This window comes from Carcharodon carcharias, chromosome 18 (assembly GCF_017639515.1).
Source record: "Carcharodon carcharias isolate sCarCar2 chromosome 18, sCarCar2.pri, whole genome shotgun sequence".
Taxonomy (NCBI): domain Eukaryota; kingdom Metazoa; phylum Chordata; class Chondrichthyes; order Lamniformes; family Lamnidae; genus Carcharodon; species Carcharodon carcharias.
In genome coordinates this window covers 105,599,246-105,620,824 of record NC_054484.1, presented here as the reverse complement: position 1 = coordinate 105,620,824, position 21,579 = coordinate 105,599,246, and the positions used below count along the sequence as shown (strand labels likewise).

Below are 21,579 nucleotides of genomic sequence, written 5' to 3'. Positions count from 1 at the left end.
AGAGTTTCAGAGTGTCGTTGATGCAGTTTCTTCTTCTTCCTCTGGAATGCTGGCCATGTGAGAGCTGAGAGAAGAGAAAACAGGGCCTGATGGGGGAGATGTCACCTCCGCAAGTCAACAAAAGTCCTGGTGGAGAGAGCAGCCGTTATCACCACACTCCTGTACTGCAAGGAGACCTGGACCATGTCCTTTCACAATAAAGAAATAACCTGTATCTCATCACATCCTCAAGACATTCCAAAGTGCTTCACAATCAAGGAATTATGTTTTGAATCATGGTTATTTCCATTATGTAGGCAAATGTGGCAGCCAGTTAGTGCAAACCAAGAACTCACAAAACACCAAATAAATGAGTGAATGGCCAAGGCAAATTGGAATGTTGGGTAGTATAAAACGAGGAATGGTGCGTTGGTTCAAGACGGTTATTCTAGCTCTCTATAGAACAATGTACAGCTGCACTTCTGCCTGCTAACATTACAACTGGAAAAATACCCCTGAATTGGCACAGTTGCAGAGAAGAGCTGTTGGACTGATTAGGAATCTAAAGTATAAAACATAAAATAGAATTGGGATCCTTTCCATTATTGAGAAGACCGAGGGGGATATGAGAGAGGTTGACCAATGTACATGTTCAGTCAGGGCTATTTGATTTAGTATAAGATGGCAAAGCAACAGAAAGAGTGTAAACTGAAAAGGGAAGGATTCAGGTGGGTTATAAGAAACCATTATTTACTTCACATAAAAGTGCTAGAGAAATTCCATTAGCATTGTCTCCACCACATCTTCCGGGTTCAGTGGGATAATCAGATAAACGCTAGCCTCCTTCTTGAAGCCAGCTCCACAAGGATTCAGGCAAAATTCCTGCAAAATCAATTTTGATGGACTGGGCAAAAACAGAAAACGTTGGAAAAGCTCAGCAGGTCTTGACGGGACTGGCCAGTGTGGCTGAAAAAGTTAAATAATGATCGTAATCTCACCATAAGCGTTCAACTCAACCTCAGGTCACCTCTGGGAGGGCGACCAAGAATTAAACCTTATCCATCCAAAAATCCGATTCAAGAACAGAATTACCTGGAAAAACTCAGCAGGTCCGGCAGCATCGGCGGAGAAGAAAAGAGTTGGCGTTTCGAGTCCTCATGACCCTTCAACAGAACTGAGTTGGGGCGAAATATAAGCCGATTGCTGGTTTTTATTGCCCAGTGATTTCCTCCCCGCGTCCAAACCACCCCCCACCACCCAATGTTAACCTTCCCCACTCTCCTGAGAGCTGGATGTTCAGCCTGCTGCACTGTTCCCAAGGGACTGAGAACATTTAAATGCCCCTGTAGCAGAGCAGAGCAGAGCTCTGCACAAGAGGGGGTGCAGCGCATAATGTGAGTGCCTGCACAGGGTGAGGGGTGGAGAAAGAAGCAAGACACAGCTCTCTCTCTCTCTTTCACACACACACACACACACACAAATCCTCTTCTGCAAACCCCCAGCAAGTGACAAGCGCCGGGAGAGTTTGCTGATACTTCGCTCCTGAGGCAAGGATGAAGAGGAGCTGCTGGTCCCGGTGCCTGTGCGCTGGGACGGGCCAGGGAGCACCCTGCTGGCCCCAGGCTGCTGGCAGAGTGGGCGCCGCGGCCGGCAGCGGCTCGGGGGAGTGCTCGGTGAGCCCGGCAGCGCCCCGGGGCCGGTCCCTGCGGGCTGTCTCGGTGCTCAATGAGACCGCCCAGCCGCACAGCCCCGAGTGGGGAGCGCTGCAGTGCCTGGTAGGAGCCTGCCGGAGCCAGGAGGCTGACCACCTCACCCTCCCCTTCGGCAAGCTCGACTTCGGGGAGACCCCAGTTCTCGACTTCTTTTACAATGCAGGTTAGTGGCCAAGCAAAAAGTGCCTTGCTTTGAAAATAAAAGCATTTGACATTAACCCTTTCACTGGACGCCCACTGGAGCTGCTGCATAAGTTTACTGTCAAGTACTTGGCTACTAACCTTTTCACTGAAAAACCAATCAGCCAATGATTTTCTTTTTTTTTAAAAGTAATTTATTTATTACTAACCCTTTTCAGTGTCAGAATCAGGAGGTTGTGGCTTCAAGTCCCGCTCTAGAAACTTGAACTCCAAAATCTAAGCTGACACCCGAGGGAGTACTGCACTGTCAGAAATCTTTCGAGTTAAAACCAATAAAACCAAATTAACAAAATTGGGATAAATCAGGCACAGCCCCTAATTCAGGTCAGCTGTAAAACCAAGAACAAAGTTTAAAGGAAACTTACAAACTTTAAACCAAAATGTGATTAAAGGGGTCAACAAAACACCCCAGTCCCCGTGGTGCCCACCGGGCACGGAAGGCCTCGAGTGTGCCGGCAGACACCGCGTGCTCCCTCTCCAGGGACATCCGGCTGTGAACGTAGCCACGGAAGAGGGACAAACTATCGGGAGGGACTCCCCCGTCGATCGCCTGCTGCCTGGACCTGTTAATGGCCAACTTGGCCAGGCCCACTGCACTGTCAGAGGTGCACCCTTTCAGGTGGGATGCTAAATCGAGGCCCCTGTTTGGTGTCTCAGATGGATGCGAAAGATCCCCTGGCACTATTTTGGAAAACAAGTGGTGTGTATCCAGTGTCCCGTTAAATAGTGATCCCTCATTGGATATATTCAAGGCCAAGAGAGGCAGATTTTGGACTATAGAGGAGTCAACAGCTATGGGGAAGAGGCAAGAAATTAGAGTTGAGGCCACGATCAGATCTGCCATGATTGTATTGAATAGCGGAGCAGCTTCAATGGGCTGTGCGGCCTATTCCTGCTCCTGTTTCTCCTGTTCTTATATTCTCTCTACTTTTCCTGACTGTGGCATCAGGCTTTCTGGCAGCTTGTCAGGTTACCCACCAGTATGTTGTGCCTGCCCATCAGCCTTTATCTGCTTGCTGCCCCATCAGTGTCTTCATCTGAGTTCTCTGCAGCAGATCCTCATTTGAGACCTCACCCTCGTGGGAGTGGCACATGTGTGACCCTTTCTGCCCTGCCCTGCCTTGCCCTAACCCTGCTGTAGGCCACTTGAGACCGGTGACTCACCACGTGCAGTTCTAGCTTCTACAGTACCCTCTACAATATGTACCTGAGCCGGTGGCTGAGAATGTGAGATTGAGCAGCGATGTTTCTTCATCAGCAACACAAGGTACCCCTTGCACTTCACAGTCCAGTACCACTGCCTGGCTATGTTTCTGTTCTTGGGTGCCTGAAAGGGAGAAAGGCACTAGGATAGTGTTGCAATGAGGCAAAAGAACAAGGGGGGGTGGGGTGGGGTGCATAGTGTGCCTGCATATGCTTTCTGCAGCTTGTAAATCAGAAGAGGTTACTGTTGGGATGGTGTTGGTTACACAATGTGTCTGTTAAGGATGTCTTCATGTTCTTCTGTATGTTAACAGCAAGTCTTTATTAACAAGTTGTATCTATATATAAATTTATAGTAAAGGGTACAGGCATGGAGCTATCTCCATCTTAGGTCTTAACATGTCTCTGGCCAATACCTCACTGACCCTAAGTCTAAGTCTTCTTACATCACTGCGTGGACAGTACTGCACTCAGTTTCATATCAATCTTGTATGTACCAGACCCTTCTACTACACCTCCCCCAAGTCTTTATCCCATGCATATTGAGTTACTTTAGTTTACTTTAAATCTGACTTTGTTATAAGTCTTATGCCTTTACTTTATTGTTCCAACTTTAATGCTATTCCAACATTACTGTTATTACAGTATTAGCATTAACAATGTTCTCACTACCCCATCTTGCTCGTTCAAGCCCTTGGAGTTAGAGGTTCAGGTATTCTGGAGGCCTTATAACCCTTCCACATCTCGAGCACCGATCTGTCAGAGAGCATCAGGCTCTGTTGGTTCTGGTTCTTGTTGGCTTGGAGGTTGGACTAGCAATTGGGTATGTGTTCATTCTTTTCTTCCATTGCTTAATGTTGAACCACGCCTGGTCAGTTTGGCTGTTGTGTTGATTTGTGGTTGCTTTTACTCTCGATTATTTCTTCCGAGGTGGACGAAGATGGTATTCAACCCATTGGCGCTGCTTTTTCTTGTTCCTGTGGTGAGAAGAAGATTGAGTGATACGCTCACCTCTGCTTTTATTTGGTGATAGACTGTCAAACGATTGCAGCATCCCTTGTAGTTGTGGCATGCTGGCTGGAAGTTGCAGTCTGTACACAGTAGGTGCTGTGTCAACATTGTAGCCGGAGGTAGAGTCTTCTCAGACTGCCGGTCATTCTCTAGTACTGCTTCCAGTGGAAGTGCCATGGTAATCTTGTGGGTGGTAGGTTTAGTCTGACCATTGAGGACTTTCCAGGATCTGGAATGATAATGGAGAAACCTGCTCCACAAAGCGAGAAGAGAGTTGGAAGGTGAAATCCAAGTGTGAATACTCTTTAGTGTTCGAGTACTCAGGAATGTGCTGTCCTGGTTGGCTAACAGCAATGATAGTCTTTACAACCTCCACCGTCTGGAGGAGATCCAGGGTGAAGCAGCCATCCCTGCTCAGGAGAGAGAAAAGCTGGTTACGAATAACATACATGAGCTCAAGGATCTGTTTGCTGCCCCATGCTTTATTCTCTCCACTGAATGGTTTTTCCTTGGCAAAGTATACCAAGTGCTACCTTTCAGGGTCACATTCTGTAACTGTGCTTCTGCCAATTGTTTTTGAAATTCCTCATGCTCTTTAGTGAGAACTTCCACCTTCGCTTGCCATTCCATGTTCTTGATTTTCATCTCTTTGTGTACCTCTTTGGGAATGTAATGTTTTTCCAGGGTTCCTTCTGAATGTGCATCTGTTTCCTTTAGCACTGCAGTTTCTTTCTCATACCTCTCAGTGTCCTCCCAAAATAGTAAACTTTCCTGCATCTTCTCTGGAAACTGAGTCATCAGTTCTTTCAGAGTGGGATTAAATTCATTTTGTCTCACTTTGTAATTTTCCTGAGGCATGAACTCGGACCTGAGGGATTTGTGAAGATCCTTCAACAGGTTTCCCTTCTCATTGCAAAGCTCAAGTACTTTGTCTCAAGTTTTCTTGTAATTTACCAGAGTCTCATTGAGTTTTTCTGCAGCTCTGCCATTCTGCTGCTCAAGATATTCTTTATTCCATCGTAAAAACAGAAAATGCTGGAAAAACTCAGCAGGTCTGGCAGCCTCTGTGGAGAGAGAAACAGAGTTAATGTTTCAAGCCTGTATGACTCTTTTTCAGAGTCCTGTATCTCTCTGGTGCCCTCATGCTTTTTGTTTTGGTGTTGTCTTTTGCCTTTTTGTAGTTTTGTTGGGGGTTTTTAATGCCTCTTATTAAACTCTGAACTTTCCTCAGCCTGAAGATTAAGATATTCATCAAAGGCTGTTAACAGTTCCCTGAGGCTGATATCAGATTCATCAATGCCTTGCACCAGGACAATCAGATTCGCAAGATCAGCAAGCCAGTAAAAAAAGCATTAACCTTGTCTTCCTCTGATTTTTTTTTTTACTGATGCCTGATGTACTCAAGTAATGTGAAAACTATTCCTCAAGGATGCCAAATGTCCTGTTCGATTTGGCCCTGGGATTGGCACAAACTGATCCGGCGAGTTGAATCTTTGATCCATGTTGACGATTTTAAAAGTGTGGGTACAGCTTTAAGAGTTTACAGACTTCCAAGATGGTGTCACCATTTGCTGCAGAACAATGGATATCCAGCACTTGCTGTTTTTGGTGGGCTTCGCAAAATGGTGGCGATGCACTTCAGGAAGAAGAATTTTCTACAGTGGCTGCATGGGCCGGCAGTCTGCCAACTCGATTTAATCAGCGCTATAGCGTTGCGATTAGTGAGACCTTTGAATAAATTTCAGGCTTGCTGATAAAGGATTTGGATGGTTGCAAGGTTCCCGAGAGTTGAGTAGGTTAATTATTCATTTGTTTTTTTTACGGAGGTTGCTTGTTGAGGCTCAGAGTCAGGGGATCGGGATTAGCGTTGGGTTTCATTCAAATGACACTTCTGACTGAATTAGCAAAGGGTTTCTCAGGACTGGTTGCAGCCTGGAAGTGAAGAGGATTTAGCTCAACCTTGCAGGCTATGAACTCTGCATGCTGAAGTTGGGTTTCTGAGGGAAATTGTGTGGAGTGTTCTGCTGCAGTAAAACCCCTGCCCTTGGCTTCTAGGCTCTTCTCTCTGGAGCTTTTTCTGGTGAATTTTCTCAGCGCCTTTAGCTTCATTTGGGAGATTCTTTCAGCTCGGGACCTGGGATGCCCTTTTTCTTAGACTTTTAGCATTTCTGTAAGGCTGAGGGTTTTTGATCTGGACCTGGCACCATGTTGGGATAGTGTTGGTCATGGAATATGTCTGTTAAAGAAAACTTTGTATCCTTCTGTATGTTAACAGCAAGTCTTTATTAACTACACGTAACTATATACAAATATACAGTAAAGGGTACAGGCATGGAGCTATCTTCATCTCAGGTATAACAGGTCTCTGGCCAACACCACGCTGACCCTAGGTCTAAATCATGTGCCTTCTTACATCACAGTGTGGGTGGTACTGTACTCAGTCCCACATTAATCCTGTATGTACCAGACCCTTCTACCACAATTATGGGATGAGGGGGGAAGTGAGATGTTAGAAGAAGGATTCTGTATGATCAAACCAGCATCTTTAATGCTGTTTGTCCTGCCACTGACCACAGCCTCGGTCATGGCTGCTTCAGTGGTAGTGAGCACCATCATTCGCAATGGCATGAGGACATGCAGCCGCACTTATCCCCGCACTCCCACCACTCTCCCCAAGCTCTCCCTCCCCCCATTGCTGAGGTGACGCAGCCTTGGGTTATGTGCCCCCTTGTCCTGCAAGACAGTGACATATATCAGTAAATGTAGTGCAGCCTGTGTTGGTGAGGTGCTGGCATGGTTTATTAGCTGCTAGTGTAGCAAGCTGTGATCTGTCAGCGTGAGGCTTGCAGCATTGGCATGCGTGGGAGGATGTGTGATATGAGTTGTGATTGATCACGCTTGTTGGTGGACGAGTAATGGCAGTATGGCGCATTGAGTAGTGTGTGAGGCTACTGGTACAGTTGGTGGAATGTGCTATTGGAGACACATTCACTTACCATCACCACTCATGTGACATCATTAAACATCTTGTAGCACTGCATCCAGGCCATCAAGGCTACTCTCCTGGGATTGACCTATACAGCTCTCTGCTCCCATTGCCCTTTCAGAGTTTGTCTGGAGGGCCTCCTGCTTCCCTATGAATAGACCCCTTCTTTCCTGTTCAACACGTGCAGCACAGCCTGCAGTGCTATGCCAGAGAATCTTGGCATCCGCTCTCTGCCAAGTTGCGCCTGCCCTAGGTCTCCTGCAGTGAATCCCAGCAGCTGCTGCAGCCCCCTCTTTAAGAGGTACATACTTACTTTAAGTAACATAGACTAGCTTGAATTCCTGCTAGCCTCTTAGGATTTTGTGCCGCCTACTCATGTTATTTTGGACATATAATTGGAACAGAAGGGGAGAGTTTGGAAAAAGAGATAACGCAAGGAAAAATACCTGGGGGAAAATTTCCCCCCCAACGGTGAGGGGAAGAGCAAGAGTGGGCGCGGGCAGGCGCGCCTCTGATCCATGCCCCCAATTGGGGGTGCACCTCCATTTTACGTGGGCGGGTCAATTAAGGCCCGCCCAGCGTGGCATCCGCCATGAAGCGCTGTGCGCTCCCTGTGTGGGGTGGGGGGGTTTCCCTCAGCCGAGAGGGCGCACTCATCTCCCTGAGGCTAAGCGCTACCTCAGGGAGATCGGCGCCAAATTTAAAAATGTTAAGCAAATGATAGCAACATTTCCCTGACATGTCCCCTCATGTGACACTGTCACATGAGTTGGGACATGTCCGTCACTTTTACTGAAACCTTTACTAAATATTTAAGAAGCCTCATGGAATCTCATCCCGCCCATGGATGAGGTTTTGTGCTTTTTCTGAAGCCCAGGGCTCCCAGCCTACCCGCTGACCCTAAGGTTGGTCGGGCAGGTCCAGTAATGAGCTTAATTGATTTATAAATGGCCTCAATAGGCCGTTGACAGGTCGGTGGGGACACAGCTGACTTGACTGCACCCCCACCGACCTGAAAATGGAAATGATGCGGGGTGACGTTGGGAGTTCCACCCGACATCATCCCGCGTCATCTTACATGTTGGCGAGCGGACCCTGCCCCCACTCACTGACTGGAAGATCCTCCCCCTGGATAATGTGCACAAGGAAGTCCCAGGCTGGTATAGATGGATAATATCAGAACATGGACTGGCATCTCTAGGGGACAGGTAGTGAGGGCAGGGCAGAATAGAAATCAATGGAGAAAGATTGTTCATAGTACAGCCAACCCTTGGAATGAAGATCGGTGAAAGACAAGACAGACAGAAAGACTCATCTGTGCAGCCACCAGGCTGCACATACAATCATGTAAATACGTAGTTAGCACAGTTCTAATGAAAGGCCACAGACCTGTAAAATTAACTCTGTTTTTCTCTCCACAGATGCTGTCATAATTTACTGAGTATTTCCAGCATTTTCTTTATTTCAGATTTCCAGTACCCGCAGTATTCTGCTTTTTGATTAGCGTTTAGTTAATGATGAAAGCAAAATACTGCGGATGCTGGAAACCTAAAATAAAAACAGAAAATTCTGGTAAAACCCAGCAGGTCTGGCAGCATCTACGGAGAGAGAAACAGAGTTAACATCTCGAGTCTGTATGACTGCTCATCAGAACTGAAAAAGAGTCATTCAGACTTGAAAGATTAACTCTGTTGCTGTCTCCATAGGCACTGTCAGACCTGCTGAGTTTTTCCAGAATTTTCTGTTTTTATTTCAATGTTTAGGAGATGTTGCTTTCAGTTTGTGTGTTACAGTAAAAGTCTAAAAACTTGAAATCTTGCTGTACAACTCCTTTAAGTTGGCCACTGGGAATTCAAATTTCTTTTTAGAAGTTAACTGTTTCTATGGGATCTTAACACTTTACTTCTGTTTATTTGGCATCCATCTATTTTGCAATTGCTTTGAATTTCAAATGCAACTTATGGACTCTTGGTCCTCCTTTGCACCATGTTTTAAGGTATCAATAATATCCATATTTCCACTGGTTGCATATGCCTCTAAATCCACTAATTTGAAATTTCCTTGACTTGTCTGAAGACATGTTCCCTTACCCCTCAAAATATTCCTATTGTATTTGATCTTCCTACATTGCATGTAATTAATTTTGTTTACTTATAGTTTATTTACTTGCTGCTCCTGCCTTACTAAATATAAATTCTTCTTTTTTCCTTAATAATTTATGTAACATACATTTTCCATACAAATAAATTTATGCAGAATACCAAGTATCCTGCTCAGTCCACTGAAAACACTAAGCTCAAGGTATAGCTGAAGTGTGATGTGCACAGTGGGAAGTTGAATTCTGCGCACTTGCTGTTCAAATGTAGATCTGAAAAAAATATGGCAACATGTATATGTTAGCTTCCAAAAATAACTTCCATTCAGCAGGAACTGAGTAAGTTGGGTCTCCTTTCTTTGCAAGTCACTCCAGTAACATCATTTATGTAAAGAGGGGCCTGTAATTCAAACTTAGCTCCATTTGTTTCAGTGGGGACTGGCACTTGGGCCTGGGCCGTGAACTGATCTGTAGGAGCCTCATAACTCACCCGGTATATTATACTAGATCAGTATAGGAACCTATCTGCAGTGGCATTGGAGCTGATGGAAAGAAAAATGGGAGAGATGGGTGCAGAGGTTCCAAATAGACACTTCCTTTGGTAGAAGCTCTACACAGAGGCTGATGGTGAGAACCAAGGCTAATGTTTTGTCTGATTTACATTACTTCTGCATAAAGTTAAGCCTTCCCATAAATTTGACAAATGCTCAATGCCTGAACTATATCTGTCAGCATATGGAACATTCAAAAATATAATGAGGGCAAACTGTACTGTTTTCAGTGACCATCTCAACAGTGCAGGGGTGCATTGTTAACCAGTGGACACGCCAATCCCGTGTTTTACAAGGAGCACAAATGCATATTGTAATTCCTGGCACCTTATGTCAACAGATCATTTTCTTCCTTCCAGCACTAATTCTAAGTTGTGCATGATCAAGAATGAACATCAAGCTGCCTGTTAGTAAAAAAGGACAGCTGATCATTTATGACATACTACTTTGCCGGTCACAAGCAGTTAAATAGGATGGTGTTAACATCCAGGTTTCTGGCAATTCACTTGCTCACTTCTGCCTTTCACCCCCTCTCCTCCATGTATCATTTCTCTAATATCCCGACCCACTCAACTTGAATCAGAAATACTACTTTTTATTCTTTATTCTTTCCTGGGTTGCGGGCCTCTCTGGCAAAGCCAGTATTTGTTGCCCATTCCTATTTGCCCTTGAACTGAGCAGCTTGCGTAGAATAATGGGCCAATAGTTATGGGAATGAGATGGTGATGTTTATCATGGCTTAACACTGACACCAGCAGTGATATGTAAGAGACTAAGAGAAGATGGAATAGTCTGTACAAGAACGAGATGTACTTACCTGGAAGCCAGTGTAACTGGCTCGTGTACCATACTATAAATAAAGGAGTTTTTGAAGAAACACACCAGAGTCACCATAAGTGGTCCCAATTCAGAACAGGCCACAAATTACCTGAAAAGAGGTTCAAATTGTTTCGAAGTGGAAACCAAACCACAAACCTGCTTGCAAGGCCACTTCAGAGAGCAGTTAAGATTGCCCGGAGTCACATGTAGGCATTATCAGGTAAGGACAATAGATTTCCTTTTCTGAAGGACGTAAGTGAGCCTGATGGGTTTTTATAACAATCAATGATAGTTTCATGGGCACCATTACTACAACTAGTTTTCAATTCCAGATTTTATTAATTGAATTTAAATTCCACCAGCTGCAGCAAGATTTGAACCCATGTTCCTACAGCATTGTGCCTAGGCCTCACAATTACTAGTCCAGTGATGACACCACTATTCCACCATCAGCCCTCGAGTTGGAACAGAACAGGGCAAAGCTGTGGTCCAAGTATCAGTAGCTTTCTCCTTGATTCACATTGATGCTTCATAGGTGAAAATATTTCAGTTGTGAAATTGGCCAGACCCTGAAAGTGGGTGCAGGTATCGCAATGCATAAGTAACCCCTGCCTACTGCTTCCGATACAGGCAGCATGTAAACTTTGTGCTTCCTTCTGGTTTGCCTGATAGCCACTTGAAACCAGCACTAAACACTCTGCTGAGTGATTGTAAGCACGGGCTGAATTGAATGTATGCATGTGTCATCAGTTTGATCCAAAAATGGCACTTGTACCATTGAAAATACAGGGCTACAGAGTAGGATCTTGGATGGAGAGATGTAATAACATCTGCTTGATGGAGTTCAAAGTGGCTGATATGGAGCAAGAGACTGAAATGGCTGCAGTTAACCTTTGCATTGCTCCCTATCCTAAATCTGTTTAGATGGTTCAGTATGACTTTTGGTGCTTTATGCATTAGTAAAAGTGAGTTATGAAGGCTGCCTGCTAGCTCCTCTAGCACAGCATCATCGAAGAGCTTTTATCAAAATTTCTGTCGGTAAAAATTTATTGAAAGCTATGTTGTTCTATTTAGTTTTCGAAATGTTTTTTGGAGCGCTGCCTCTATCCTTTTGCATGTCATAACATTCAAAGCTATGGGCCAAGTGCTGGTAAATGGGATTAGATAGGTAGGTCAGGTGTTTCTCACATGTCAGTACAGATTCGATGGGCCGAAGGGCCTCTTCTGCATTGTGATTCTGTGATTCCGTGATTCCACCCCCATCTTCTTGATTATCTAGAACACGTTGTTTGTGTCTGTTTGAAGTCTTTTATGCTGTTTAACTTTCAAAGCCAATGGCCTATTACAATACTGATTACTGATGTAATCTAAAGAATATATTTGCAGATGCTACCACATTAGGAGGATAACTTGAATTGAAGTCAATTCAGCAACTACTCAATGGGATGATAAGTATCAAGTAATGTTCACACCACACAAGCGCTAGGCAATGTCCATTTCCAAGAGAAAATCTAACCTTTTTCATTCAAAGGCATTATAAATACTAAATTGCCTGGGGGTAATAAGTCACTGCAAACTTAACTGCACCATTCATAAAAATAAATACTGTATTACAAAAGCAGGTTAGAGGCTGGGGAATTTTGCAGCCAATAATTTACCTTCTGTCCTCAAAATCTGTCCACCACCTACATGGCACAAGTTACGAGTGTAATGGAATGCCCTCTACCTATCTGGATGAGTGCAGCTCCAACAACACTCAAGAAAATCGACACATTACAGGACGAAGAAGCCTCAGGTATTCACTCCTCTGTACTGGTGCATGAAGACAGCAGTGTGTACCATCTACAAGATGTACTGCAACACCTCACCAAGGCTCTTTCAGCAACACTTTCCAAACCCTCAACCTCTACCACCCTTGAAGCCAAGGGCAGCAGACACATGGGAACACCACCATCTGCAAGTTCCTCTCCAAGTCACACAACATCCTGACTTGGAACTATGTCACCGTTCTTTCATTGTCACTGGGTCAAAACCCTGGAACTCCCTCCCTAACAACACTGTGGGTGTACCTACACCACATGGACTGCAGCGGTTCAAGAAGGCAGCTCACCACCACCTTCTCAAGGTCATCTAGGGATGGACAATAAATGCTGGGCTTTCCAGTGATGCTCACATCCCATGAACAAGTAAAAAAAAAAATAATTGGGAAAAGTATATTGTGAGTAGAGCAATTGCAAATGAAATTTAGTACTGACAAGTGTAAACTATTGCCCAGAAGAAGCAATAAGTGTAGGGCATGTACTCCATGACTGGTGTTAAAATAGCAAAGGATGAAATTGAAAGAGGCCTAATACACAATGCTTGACTTGTCTGACCAAAACAGAGCAGCAATCAACGAAACCTGTGAGATGTTGAAGTGTCCTGGTCAGGGACACCATGACCAGGTGGTGGTCCGTTATAGAGTCATAGAGGTCTACAACACAGAAAAAGGCCCTTCAGCCCATCGAGTCTGTGCCAGTCAAACAACCACCTAACTATTCTAATCCCATTTTCCAGCAGTAGGCCCATAGCCTTTATGCCATGGCATTGCAAGTGCACATCCAAATACTGAGGGTTTCTGCCTCTACCACCCTTTCAGGCAGAGAGTTCCAGATTCCCACCACCCTCTGGGTGAAAAAATTCTTCCTCACAACCCCTCTAAACCTCCTGCCCCTTACCTTAAATCTCTACCCCCTGGTTATTGATTCCTCCACCTAGGGGAAAAGCTCCTTCCGGCCTACCCTATCTATGCCCCTCATAATTTAACACGCCTCAATCATGTCCCTCCTCTGCTCCAGGGAAAATAACCCCAGGCTATCCAATCTCTCCTCATACTAAAACTCTCCAGCCCAGGCAACATCCTGGTCAATCTCCTCTGCACTCTCTCTTGAGCAATCACATCCTTCCTATAACGCGGATTCCAGAACTGCACACAATACTCTAGTTGTGGCCTAACCAGTGTTTTATACAGATCCAGCATAACCTCCCTGCTCTTATATTCTATGCCTCGGCTAATAAAGGCAAGTATCCCATATGCCGCCTTAACCACCTTATCTACCTGTCCCACTAACTTAATGAGCCGGTGGACATGTACACCAAGGTCCCTCTGATCCTTGGTACTTCCCAGGGTCCTGCCATTCATCGTGTATTCCTGTGCCTTGTTTGTCCTGCCAAAGTGCATCACCTCAATTTTATCTGGATTAAATTCCATTTGCCACTGATCAACCCATCTGACCAGCCCATCTATATCCTCCTGTAATCCAAGGCTATCCTCCTCACTATTTACCACCCCACCAATTTTCATGTCATCTGCGAACTTACTCATCAATCCTCCTACATTCAAGTCTAAATTATTTATATATACCACAAACAGCAAGGGACCCAACACCGATCCCTGTGGAACCCCACTGGACACAGGCATCCAGTCACAAAAACACCCCTCGACCATCACCCTCTGCTTCCTGCCACTCAGCCAATTCTGGATCCAATTTGCCAAATTGCCTTGGATCCCATGGGCTCTTACCTTAAGTATCAGTCTCCCATGCAGGATCTTATCAAAAGCCTTGCTGAAGTCCAAGTAGACTACGTCAAATGCATTGCCCACATTGTACACACCTGGTCACCTCTTCGAAAAATTCAATCAAATTGGTCAGACATGACCTCCCCTTAACAAAGCCATGCTGACTGTCCTTGATTAATCCCTGCCTCCCCAAGTGTAGATTAATTCTGTCCCTCAGAATTGCTTCCAATAGTTTCCCCACCACTGAGGTTAGGCTGACTGGCCTGTAATTCCCTGGTTTATACCTTCCTCCCTTCTTGAATAACAATGCCACATTGGCTGTCCTCCAGTCCTCTGGCACCTCTCCTGTGGCCAGGGAGGTATTGGAAATTATTGCCAGTGCCCCTGCTATCTCCTCCCTTGCCTCACTCAACAGCCTGAGGTACATTTCATCTGGGCCTAGAGATTTATCTACTTTTATGCCTGCCAGACTACTTAGAACCTCCTCCCTTTCTATGCTAATTCCTTTAATTATATCACAGTCCTTCTGCCTGATTTCCATACCCACATTGTCCCTCTCACTTGTGAACACCGACATAAAGTGTTCATTTAGAATCCTACCTATGTCTTCTGGCCCCAGACATAAATTACCACTATGGTCCTTGATGGGCCCTACTCTTTCCCTAGTTATCCTCTTACTCTTAATGTACTTGTAAAATAACTTTGGATTTTCCTTTATTTTACCTGCCAATGTTTTTTCATGCCCCCTTTATGCTCTCCTAATTTCCTTTTTAAGTTCCCCCCTACACATTCTATCCTCCTCTAGGGCTTCCGCTGTTTTGAGCCCTCAGTATCTGCCATAAGCCTCCCTTTTTCTCTTTATCCAATCCTGTATATCCCTCAACATCCAGGCTTCCATGAATTTGTTGGTCCCACCCTTTATCTTTACTGGAATATGTTGGCCCTGTACTCTCCCTATTTCCTTCTTGAATGAGTCCCACTGCTCTAATTCAGATTTACCTGGTGGCCAAATCATATTAGATCTTATTAAACTCGGCCTTCCCCCAATTTAGAACTCTGATTTCTGGCCCATCCTTGTCCTTTTCCATAACAACCTTGAATCTAACAGAGTTATGATCACTATCTGCAAAATGCTTCCCCACTGATACCTCTACCACTTGCCCAGCTTCATTCCCTAAAATTAAGTCCAGGACCACCCCCTCTACGTATTGGCTTAAAAAACTCTCCTGGATACATTTTAAGAATTCTGCTCCCTCTAAACCTATCACACTATGACTAACCCAGTTGATGTTGGGGAAGCTGAAATCCCCCACTATTACTACCCTATTATTTTTACACTTCTCTGAAATTTGCCTACATATCTGCTCTTCTATTTCTCTCTGACTGTTTGGGGGCCTATAGTACACTCCCGGCAATGTGATTGCTCCTTTTTTGTTTTTCAGTTCTATCCAAATGGCTTCATTTGAGGAGCCTTCTAAGATTTCGTCCCTCCTTACTGCTGTAATTGATTCCTTGATTAATATTGTGATACCTTCTCTTCTTCCACCTCCTTCCTTGTCTCGTCTGAAGACCCTGTATCCTGGAATATTGAGCTGCCAATCCTGCCCCTCTCTCAACCATGTCTCCGTGACAGCAATGACATCATACTTCCATGTGTTCCCAGGTCAATCCTGAACCTGGCAACCGTGCCCACCCGCCGAACTGAAAATTCTGCCCATAGGAGCAAGAATAGGTCACTCAAACCCTCAAGCCTGTTCTGCCATTCTCTTAGATCATGATTGATCTATACCTCAACTACATTTACCCACTATATCTGTTGATACTCTTAAAATACAAAATCTCCTGGGGCAGGATTTTTAGGCCAGCGGGGTGGACGTGATCAGCGGGCCTGGGAGCGGCTGGAGAATGGACCGCCGCCCGCGCTCAGCCCCTGGCTGCAATTTCACGCTGGGCTGGCCAGTTAACCGCCAGCCAGCATGAAACGCGTGCTGAAAGGCTCAGCATTGCCGGGGTTGGGGGCGGGAGGAGGGCGGCCGCTGATGTAACCTCGAGCGAGCGCTGAGTGAAAACTCCCTGAAGGCAGAGAGCTGCCCCAGGGAGCTGAAGACTTCAAAACAATCAAATAAAGATTTTAAAATCTGGAAAAAAAATGTCCGTGCATCAGAATCAGTCACCTGAACATATATATAATGAAATTTAGGTCCATGCATTGTCTTTATTTAATAATGGAAACCTCAGCCCGCCCTTGGATGAGGTTTCACCAAAATTGCAAAGTCCGCCTGGCAGATTTGCCCATCCACCAACCTTAACGTTGGACCGACCACGAAAAATCTGAGACAGTTGGAACTTTAACAACTTTATTTGTCTTCTTAGTTGTCGGCGGATGTGCTTCTGACACTCGTGTGCACCCGCCGACCAAAATATTGTGCAAGCACCGGATGAGGTTGGGATGCTCCCTCGATGTTGTCACGAGCGATTTTGCATCTGATCAGGTCGGGTGTGTACAGACAAACCAACCTAAAACTTCTGTTCCTGATGCTAATCTTAACAATTCCAGTTGACCCAGCAATGAAAGCGTTTTGGGGAAGTAAATTCCATATTTCTACAACTCTTGTTTCCCCACTTTCACTCCAAAATGACCTACCTCTATCTGCTTTGAAAATTTTGGGGGATAGTTGGATAAGGCCCCTGAAAATGTGTGTGGGAATCACAATGTGTGATCAACCCACATCTGTTGCTTCTGTTGCAGTAAGCATCCAATCTTCAGGCAGTGGTTTCTTTTGTGGCTTAGTACCATCAAGGCTGAGATAGACAGATCTTTGAACTATAAGGGAGTCAAGGGTAATGGGGAACAAGCAGGAAGGTGGAGTTGAAACCAAGATCTGATCAGCCATGATCCTAATGAATGGCAGAGAAGTTTCGAGGAGCTCCTGTGACCTACTCCTGCCCTTATTCCTTATGTTCTTATGTCCTCACCTCTGAATTTACATATCCTACAAATTCACTTGTGTGCTGTCAGCAGGAGATGTCTGCTATCCCAGTGAAGATACATGCATGCTCTGCCTGCTTCTCTCCATGGCCAGATAGATTGCAATGCACTAGCCCACTACTGGCATAAAGAACATCAATTACCTTCCTTGTACAGCAGTGCTTGGCAAACTGGGAGTTGTTAGAAATGTCACCTTCTCCAGCCTGGGAAGATCTCAGCACCATGAGGTTCATGACCATCACAGTCACTTGCCCTGCTCAGAGGCTGCAGGTCTGTGTGCAGATTTCAATGAACACCTCCTTCATTAAATGGAACCATCATACGCACTGTTCCCTGCTGAGCTTGAGGGAAGAGAGATGCTCTTGAAGACCCTGAGAAGATAAAGCTTCCTACTTAGTGCCCTTTTCCCCCTCCTCCTTTCTCTGTAAGTAGCTTGACCTCCTCCATTTTGCCTCCACTCCATTGCCCTGTCTTGCTGCAGGCCATGAGGGATGATAATAACAGCACTTATTTCTGGGACAAAATGGTTTTGTCAGAACTCTTGAAGTTAGAACCAAGGCCTTCGTGACATGTGGCACCATTCCCTGCCGACTTCACCAACTTTAAATGGCCCTAGAAAACCCACAGCACTTCTATTAACTCGGGCCGAACAAGTAGAAATCAATCAACAAATATCCTGGAAGTAGTTGATAATTTCTTTAAATAGTCCTAGGGAGGTCCTTTCTGCTGCTGAATTCATGTTCAGCTATGTTCAATTAAGAGACGGCATTGGTTGGAGTGTTCAGATTGAAAATGTTAGTGCTGGCATCAAGTCGGCATTAGATGTTCACTGATGTCATGACCTGCCTACTCTGCATACTTCCAGCGCACTCCCCTAACTCCAGCACAAATGCCCTCACCAAAATGGAGCCCTAATCAGGCCATAGCAGAAGCATGTAGGCATAGTGTGGATACCATTTTGCAATCACAACACTAAATGCGACAGTGAGAATATGGGCGCTATGGAGCCAAACTTTGCAGCCTATGATCCCTTGCTCTGGATTTCTCTATCAGAAGAGTTGGCTTCTTTATACCGACCCATAGAACCCCTTTATGATTTTAAATATGACAATTAGATCACCCCTCAACCTTCTAAACTCAAAGAATACAAGGCAAGTTTTTGCAACCTGTCCTCAGTATAACCCTTTAAGATCAAGTGTTTATTCTGGTGAATGTGGTGTGCATTGCTTCCAAGCCTAGTGTTTCTTTCCTGAGGTGCAGAGATTAAAACTAAATTACTCAAATGGAGTCTAACTAAGGCTATGTATAACTGAAGCATTATTACCGCACTTCTGTATTGCAATGACCTTTACATAAAGGCCAACATTTCATTACCTTTTTGATTATTATTTTAACCTGTGCACTAGCTTTTAAAAATCCACACATAGACACCCAAATCCCTTTCCTCCTCCATAACTCTTAGGCTCTCACCATGAAGAAAATATTCCAATTTGTCTTTCTTGGATCCAAAATGAATGACCTCAAACTTTCCACATCTGCCATAGCTTTGTCCTCTCCCTTAATCTGTCTGTGTCCCTTTGTAACCTTCCATTCACATCTACACAGCTTACCATCACTCAATTTTATTAGTTAGTGCTTCATCCAAGTTATTAACATATGGTGCAAAGCCACTTGTCATATCCCACCAAACAGAGAATGAGCCTTTTATTCTTACTATCTGTCCCCCAACCAATAACCGACCCATACCGCAAGGTTGCCTCTCATTCCACACACTTTGGTTTTTCCTAATATTTTCTTTTGCGGAACCCCATCAAAAACCTTGTAGAAGTCCAAATAGCCAAGAGGGTATGGTTTGTGCTTTAGACACAATTGGAAAACCACAGCCAAAAGACTCTTGAAATTGCCCTGATAAGACTAGGCTTCATGTGCTGCTAAAACTTATTTGCATAATAAATGTTGGGCTCAGCAAGATTTGGTTGTCCATGTGCATGAATCATGGAAAGCTAATATGCAGGTGCAGCAAACAATTCAAAAGGCAAATACTATATGGATCTTATTGCAAGGGAATTGCAGTACAAGGTTAAGGATGTCTTGCTGCAATTATATAGGGCTTTGTTGAGATCACATCTGGAGTACAAGTATAGTTTTGGTCTCCTTGCCGAAGAAATGGCAGACTTGCCTTAGTGGGGGTGCAATGAAGGTTCACTCAATTGACTCCTAAGATGACAGGTCTGCCCTCTGAGGAGAGATAATGGAATTACATTCTATGAGGTTTGGAAGAATAAGAGGCCATCCCATTGAAGTGTATAAAATTCTTAGAGGGCTTGGCAGGGCGGATGCTGAGAGACTGTTTACCCTTGGCTGAAGAGTCTTTGGTTGCAGTCAGAGGATATAGGATTGGTCATTTAGGACTGAGATGAGGAGAAATTTCTTGACAAGAGCTCAAGGACACAAGAAATAGGAGCAGGAATAGCCTATTTGGCCTATCAAGCCCACTCCATCGTTCAATGCGATCATGGCTGATCTTGGGCCTCAACTCCACTTTCCTGCCTGTTCCCCATATCCCTTAATCCCTGAGGGACCAAAAACCCATCTATCCCAGCCTTACAAGTATTCAATGGTGGAGCATCCACAACTCTCCGGGGCAGAGAATTCCAGAGGTTCACAACCATTTGAGTGAAGTAAACAGGGTCAGTCAGAGGGTTGTGAATCTTTGGAAGTCTCTACTCCAGAGGGATGTGGATGCTCAGTCGATTGGTATATTCAGGACTAAGATCGATAGATTTTTGGGAACTAAGGGAATCAAGGGATATGGAGATTGGGGGAGGGGGTGGGTGCGGGAGAAAATTGAGTCGATATAAAACTTCAGCCATGAGCTTTTTGAATGGCAGAGCAGGAGGGGGCAAATGACCAACTCCTACTTCTATTTTTTATGCCTTTATATTCTTAATGTATCTGCAATTTCCTCACTTGTTATTACCCTGGGGTAAAATCATCAGGCCCTTGAGATCTGCATAGTGTAAGTCTTATTATTTTCTCTTGCAATTTTAAAAACTTATATTAAATCCACTAGGTCTCTCCCTTGACTTATTTTTATGTCCCCTGATGTTATTCCCTTCCTTCCTGTAAACTAATACAAGGTACAGTATTCAGTTAACAAGACTGTTCATTTTCGAGATAAAAACAAAAAAACTGCGGATGCTGGAAATCCAAAACAAAAAAAGAATTACCTGGAAAAACTCAGCAGGTCTGGCAGCATCGGTGGAGAAGAAAAGAGTTGACGTTTCGAGTCCTCAAGACCCTTCGACAGAACTCTTAAAATTACCAAAAGCTCAGTGCTGTTTAGTTCCTACCATCTTATATTTTCAAAGTACAGGGGAGGAAATCCACTGGTGGCTCTATACAGTGGCCCTCATACATGCAAAAATCCTCCATTCAGTATCTGTAGTGGAATTTTAAACCTATTCTTTTAATAATTCATTTATAGTTTATTTTTTTAATAATTGTTCTTGGGATACGAGCATCATTGGCAAGGCCAGCATTTGTTGCCCATCCCAAATTGCCCATGAGAGTAGTTAAGAGTCAACCACATTGCTGTGGGCCAGAGTCACATAGAGACCAGACTGGGTAAGAACAGTAGGTTTCCTTCCCTGAAGAAGGACGTTGATGAACCAGATGGGTTTTTACAATAATCAATGATGGTTTCATGATTTCATTACTGAGACTAGCTTTTAATTCCAGTTTTTATTAGGTGAATTTAAATTCCACCAGCTGCCATGGTCGGATTTTAACCTGTGTCCCCAGAGCATCAGCCTGGGCCTCTGGATTACCAGTCCAATGACATTACCCCTACACCACCACCTTCATTCAAATAGCAAACAGGAACTCTTGGCAGGAAAATCTGGGCCAATGTATGTAACGTTTGTGGTTTTATGTCTGCTCTGTGGCGGAGGTATAGCTCGGTTTTGGCACAGGTGAAAAATAATGCATCAGCTGCCCTGTAGAACTGAAACTCAGGCAGGGTGTATAACAGAGGCCTGATCTGCGACTGCTTATTTTCTGCTCCCTTCAAAATGAAAATTGCCCCCAGCTTGAAGATGCTATGAACATTAAGTTTGGGTGGAGCCCCAGGTTTTACTTTCACCTACCCCCTCAATGATCTTAAAAATGATCTCCTCCAAAGATATCAAGGACTTGTCACTTCCTCCGTTTTGTGTCCGTCCTCTTGTATTTTTTGCCATCTTGTCTCATCGGCCGAGAAGCAGCTTTGTAATATTGTAATCACACAGGCGTATATAGGAACAGGGATCAGTCCCTGGAGCTTGTCCTGCCATTATAATCATGGATGATCTGTAGGTTTACTTAATTTATCCACGTTTCCTCAATATGCCTTGATGTCTTTACCTGACAAAAGTAGTGTAACTCAATATTCAAGTAGTGGGAGTGCGTGTAGAATCAGGCATTTAATCTGCAG

General features: G+C 44.5%; 1 protein-coding gene across 1 annotated transcript in view; it reads left to right on the top strand.

Moving 5' to 3' along the window:
- The first annotated feature begins 1,532 nt into the window (after window positions 1-1,532).
- map3k15 (mitogen-activated protein kinase kinase kinase 15) overlaps window positions 1,533-21,579 on the top strand; it is a 175,424-nt gene continuing 155,377 nt past the window's right edge. The window contains exon 1 of the mRNA XM_041210936.1: window positions 1,533-1,854. Coding sequence (XP_041066870.1) covers window positions 1,533-1,854 — 322 coding nt within the window. The remainder of the gene's footprint in view (window positions 1,855-21,579) is intronic.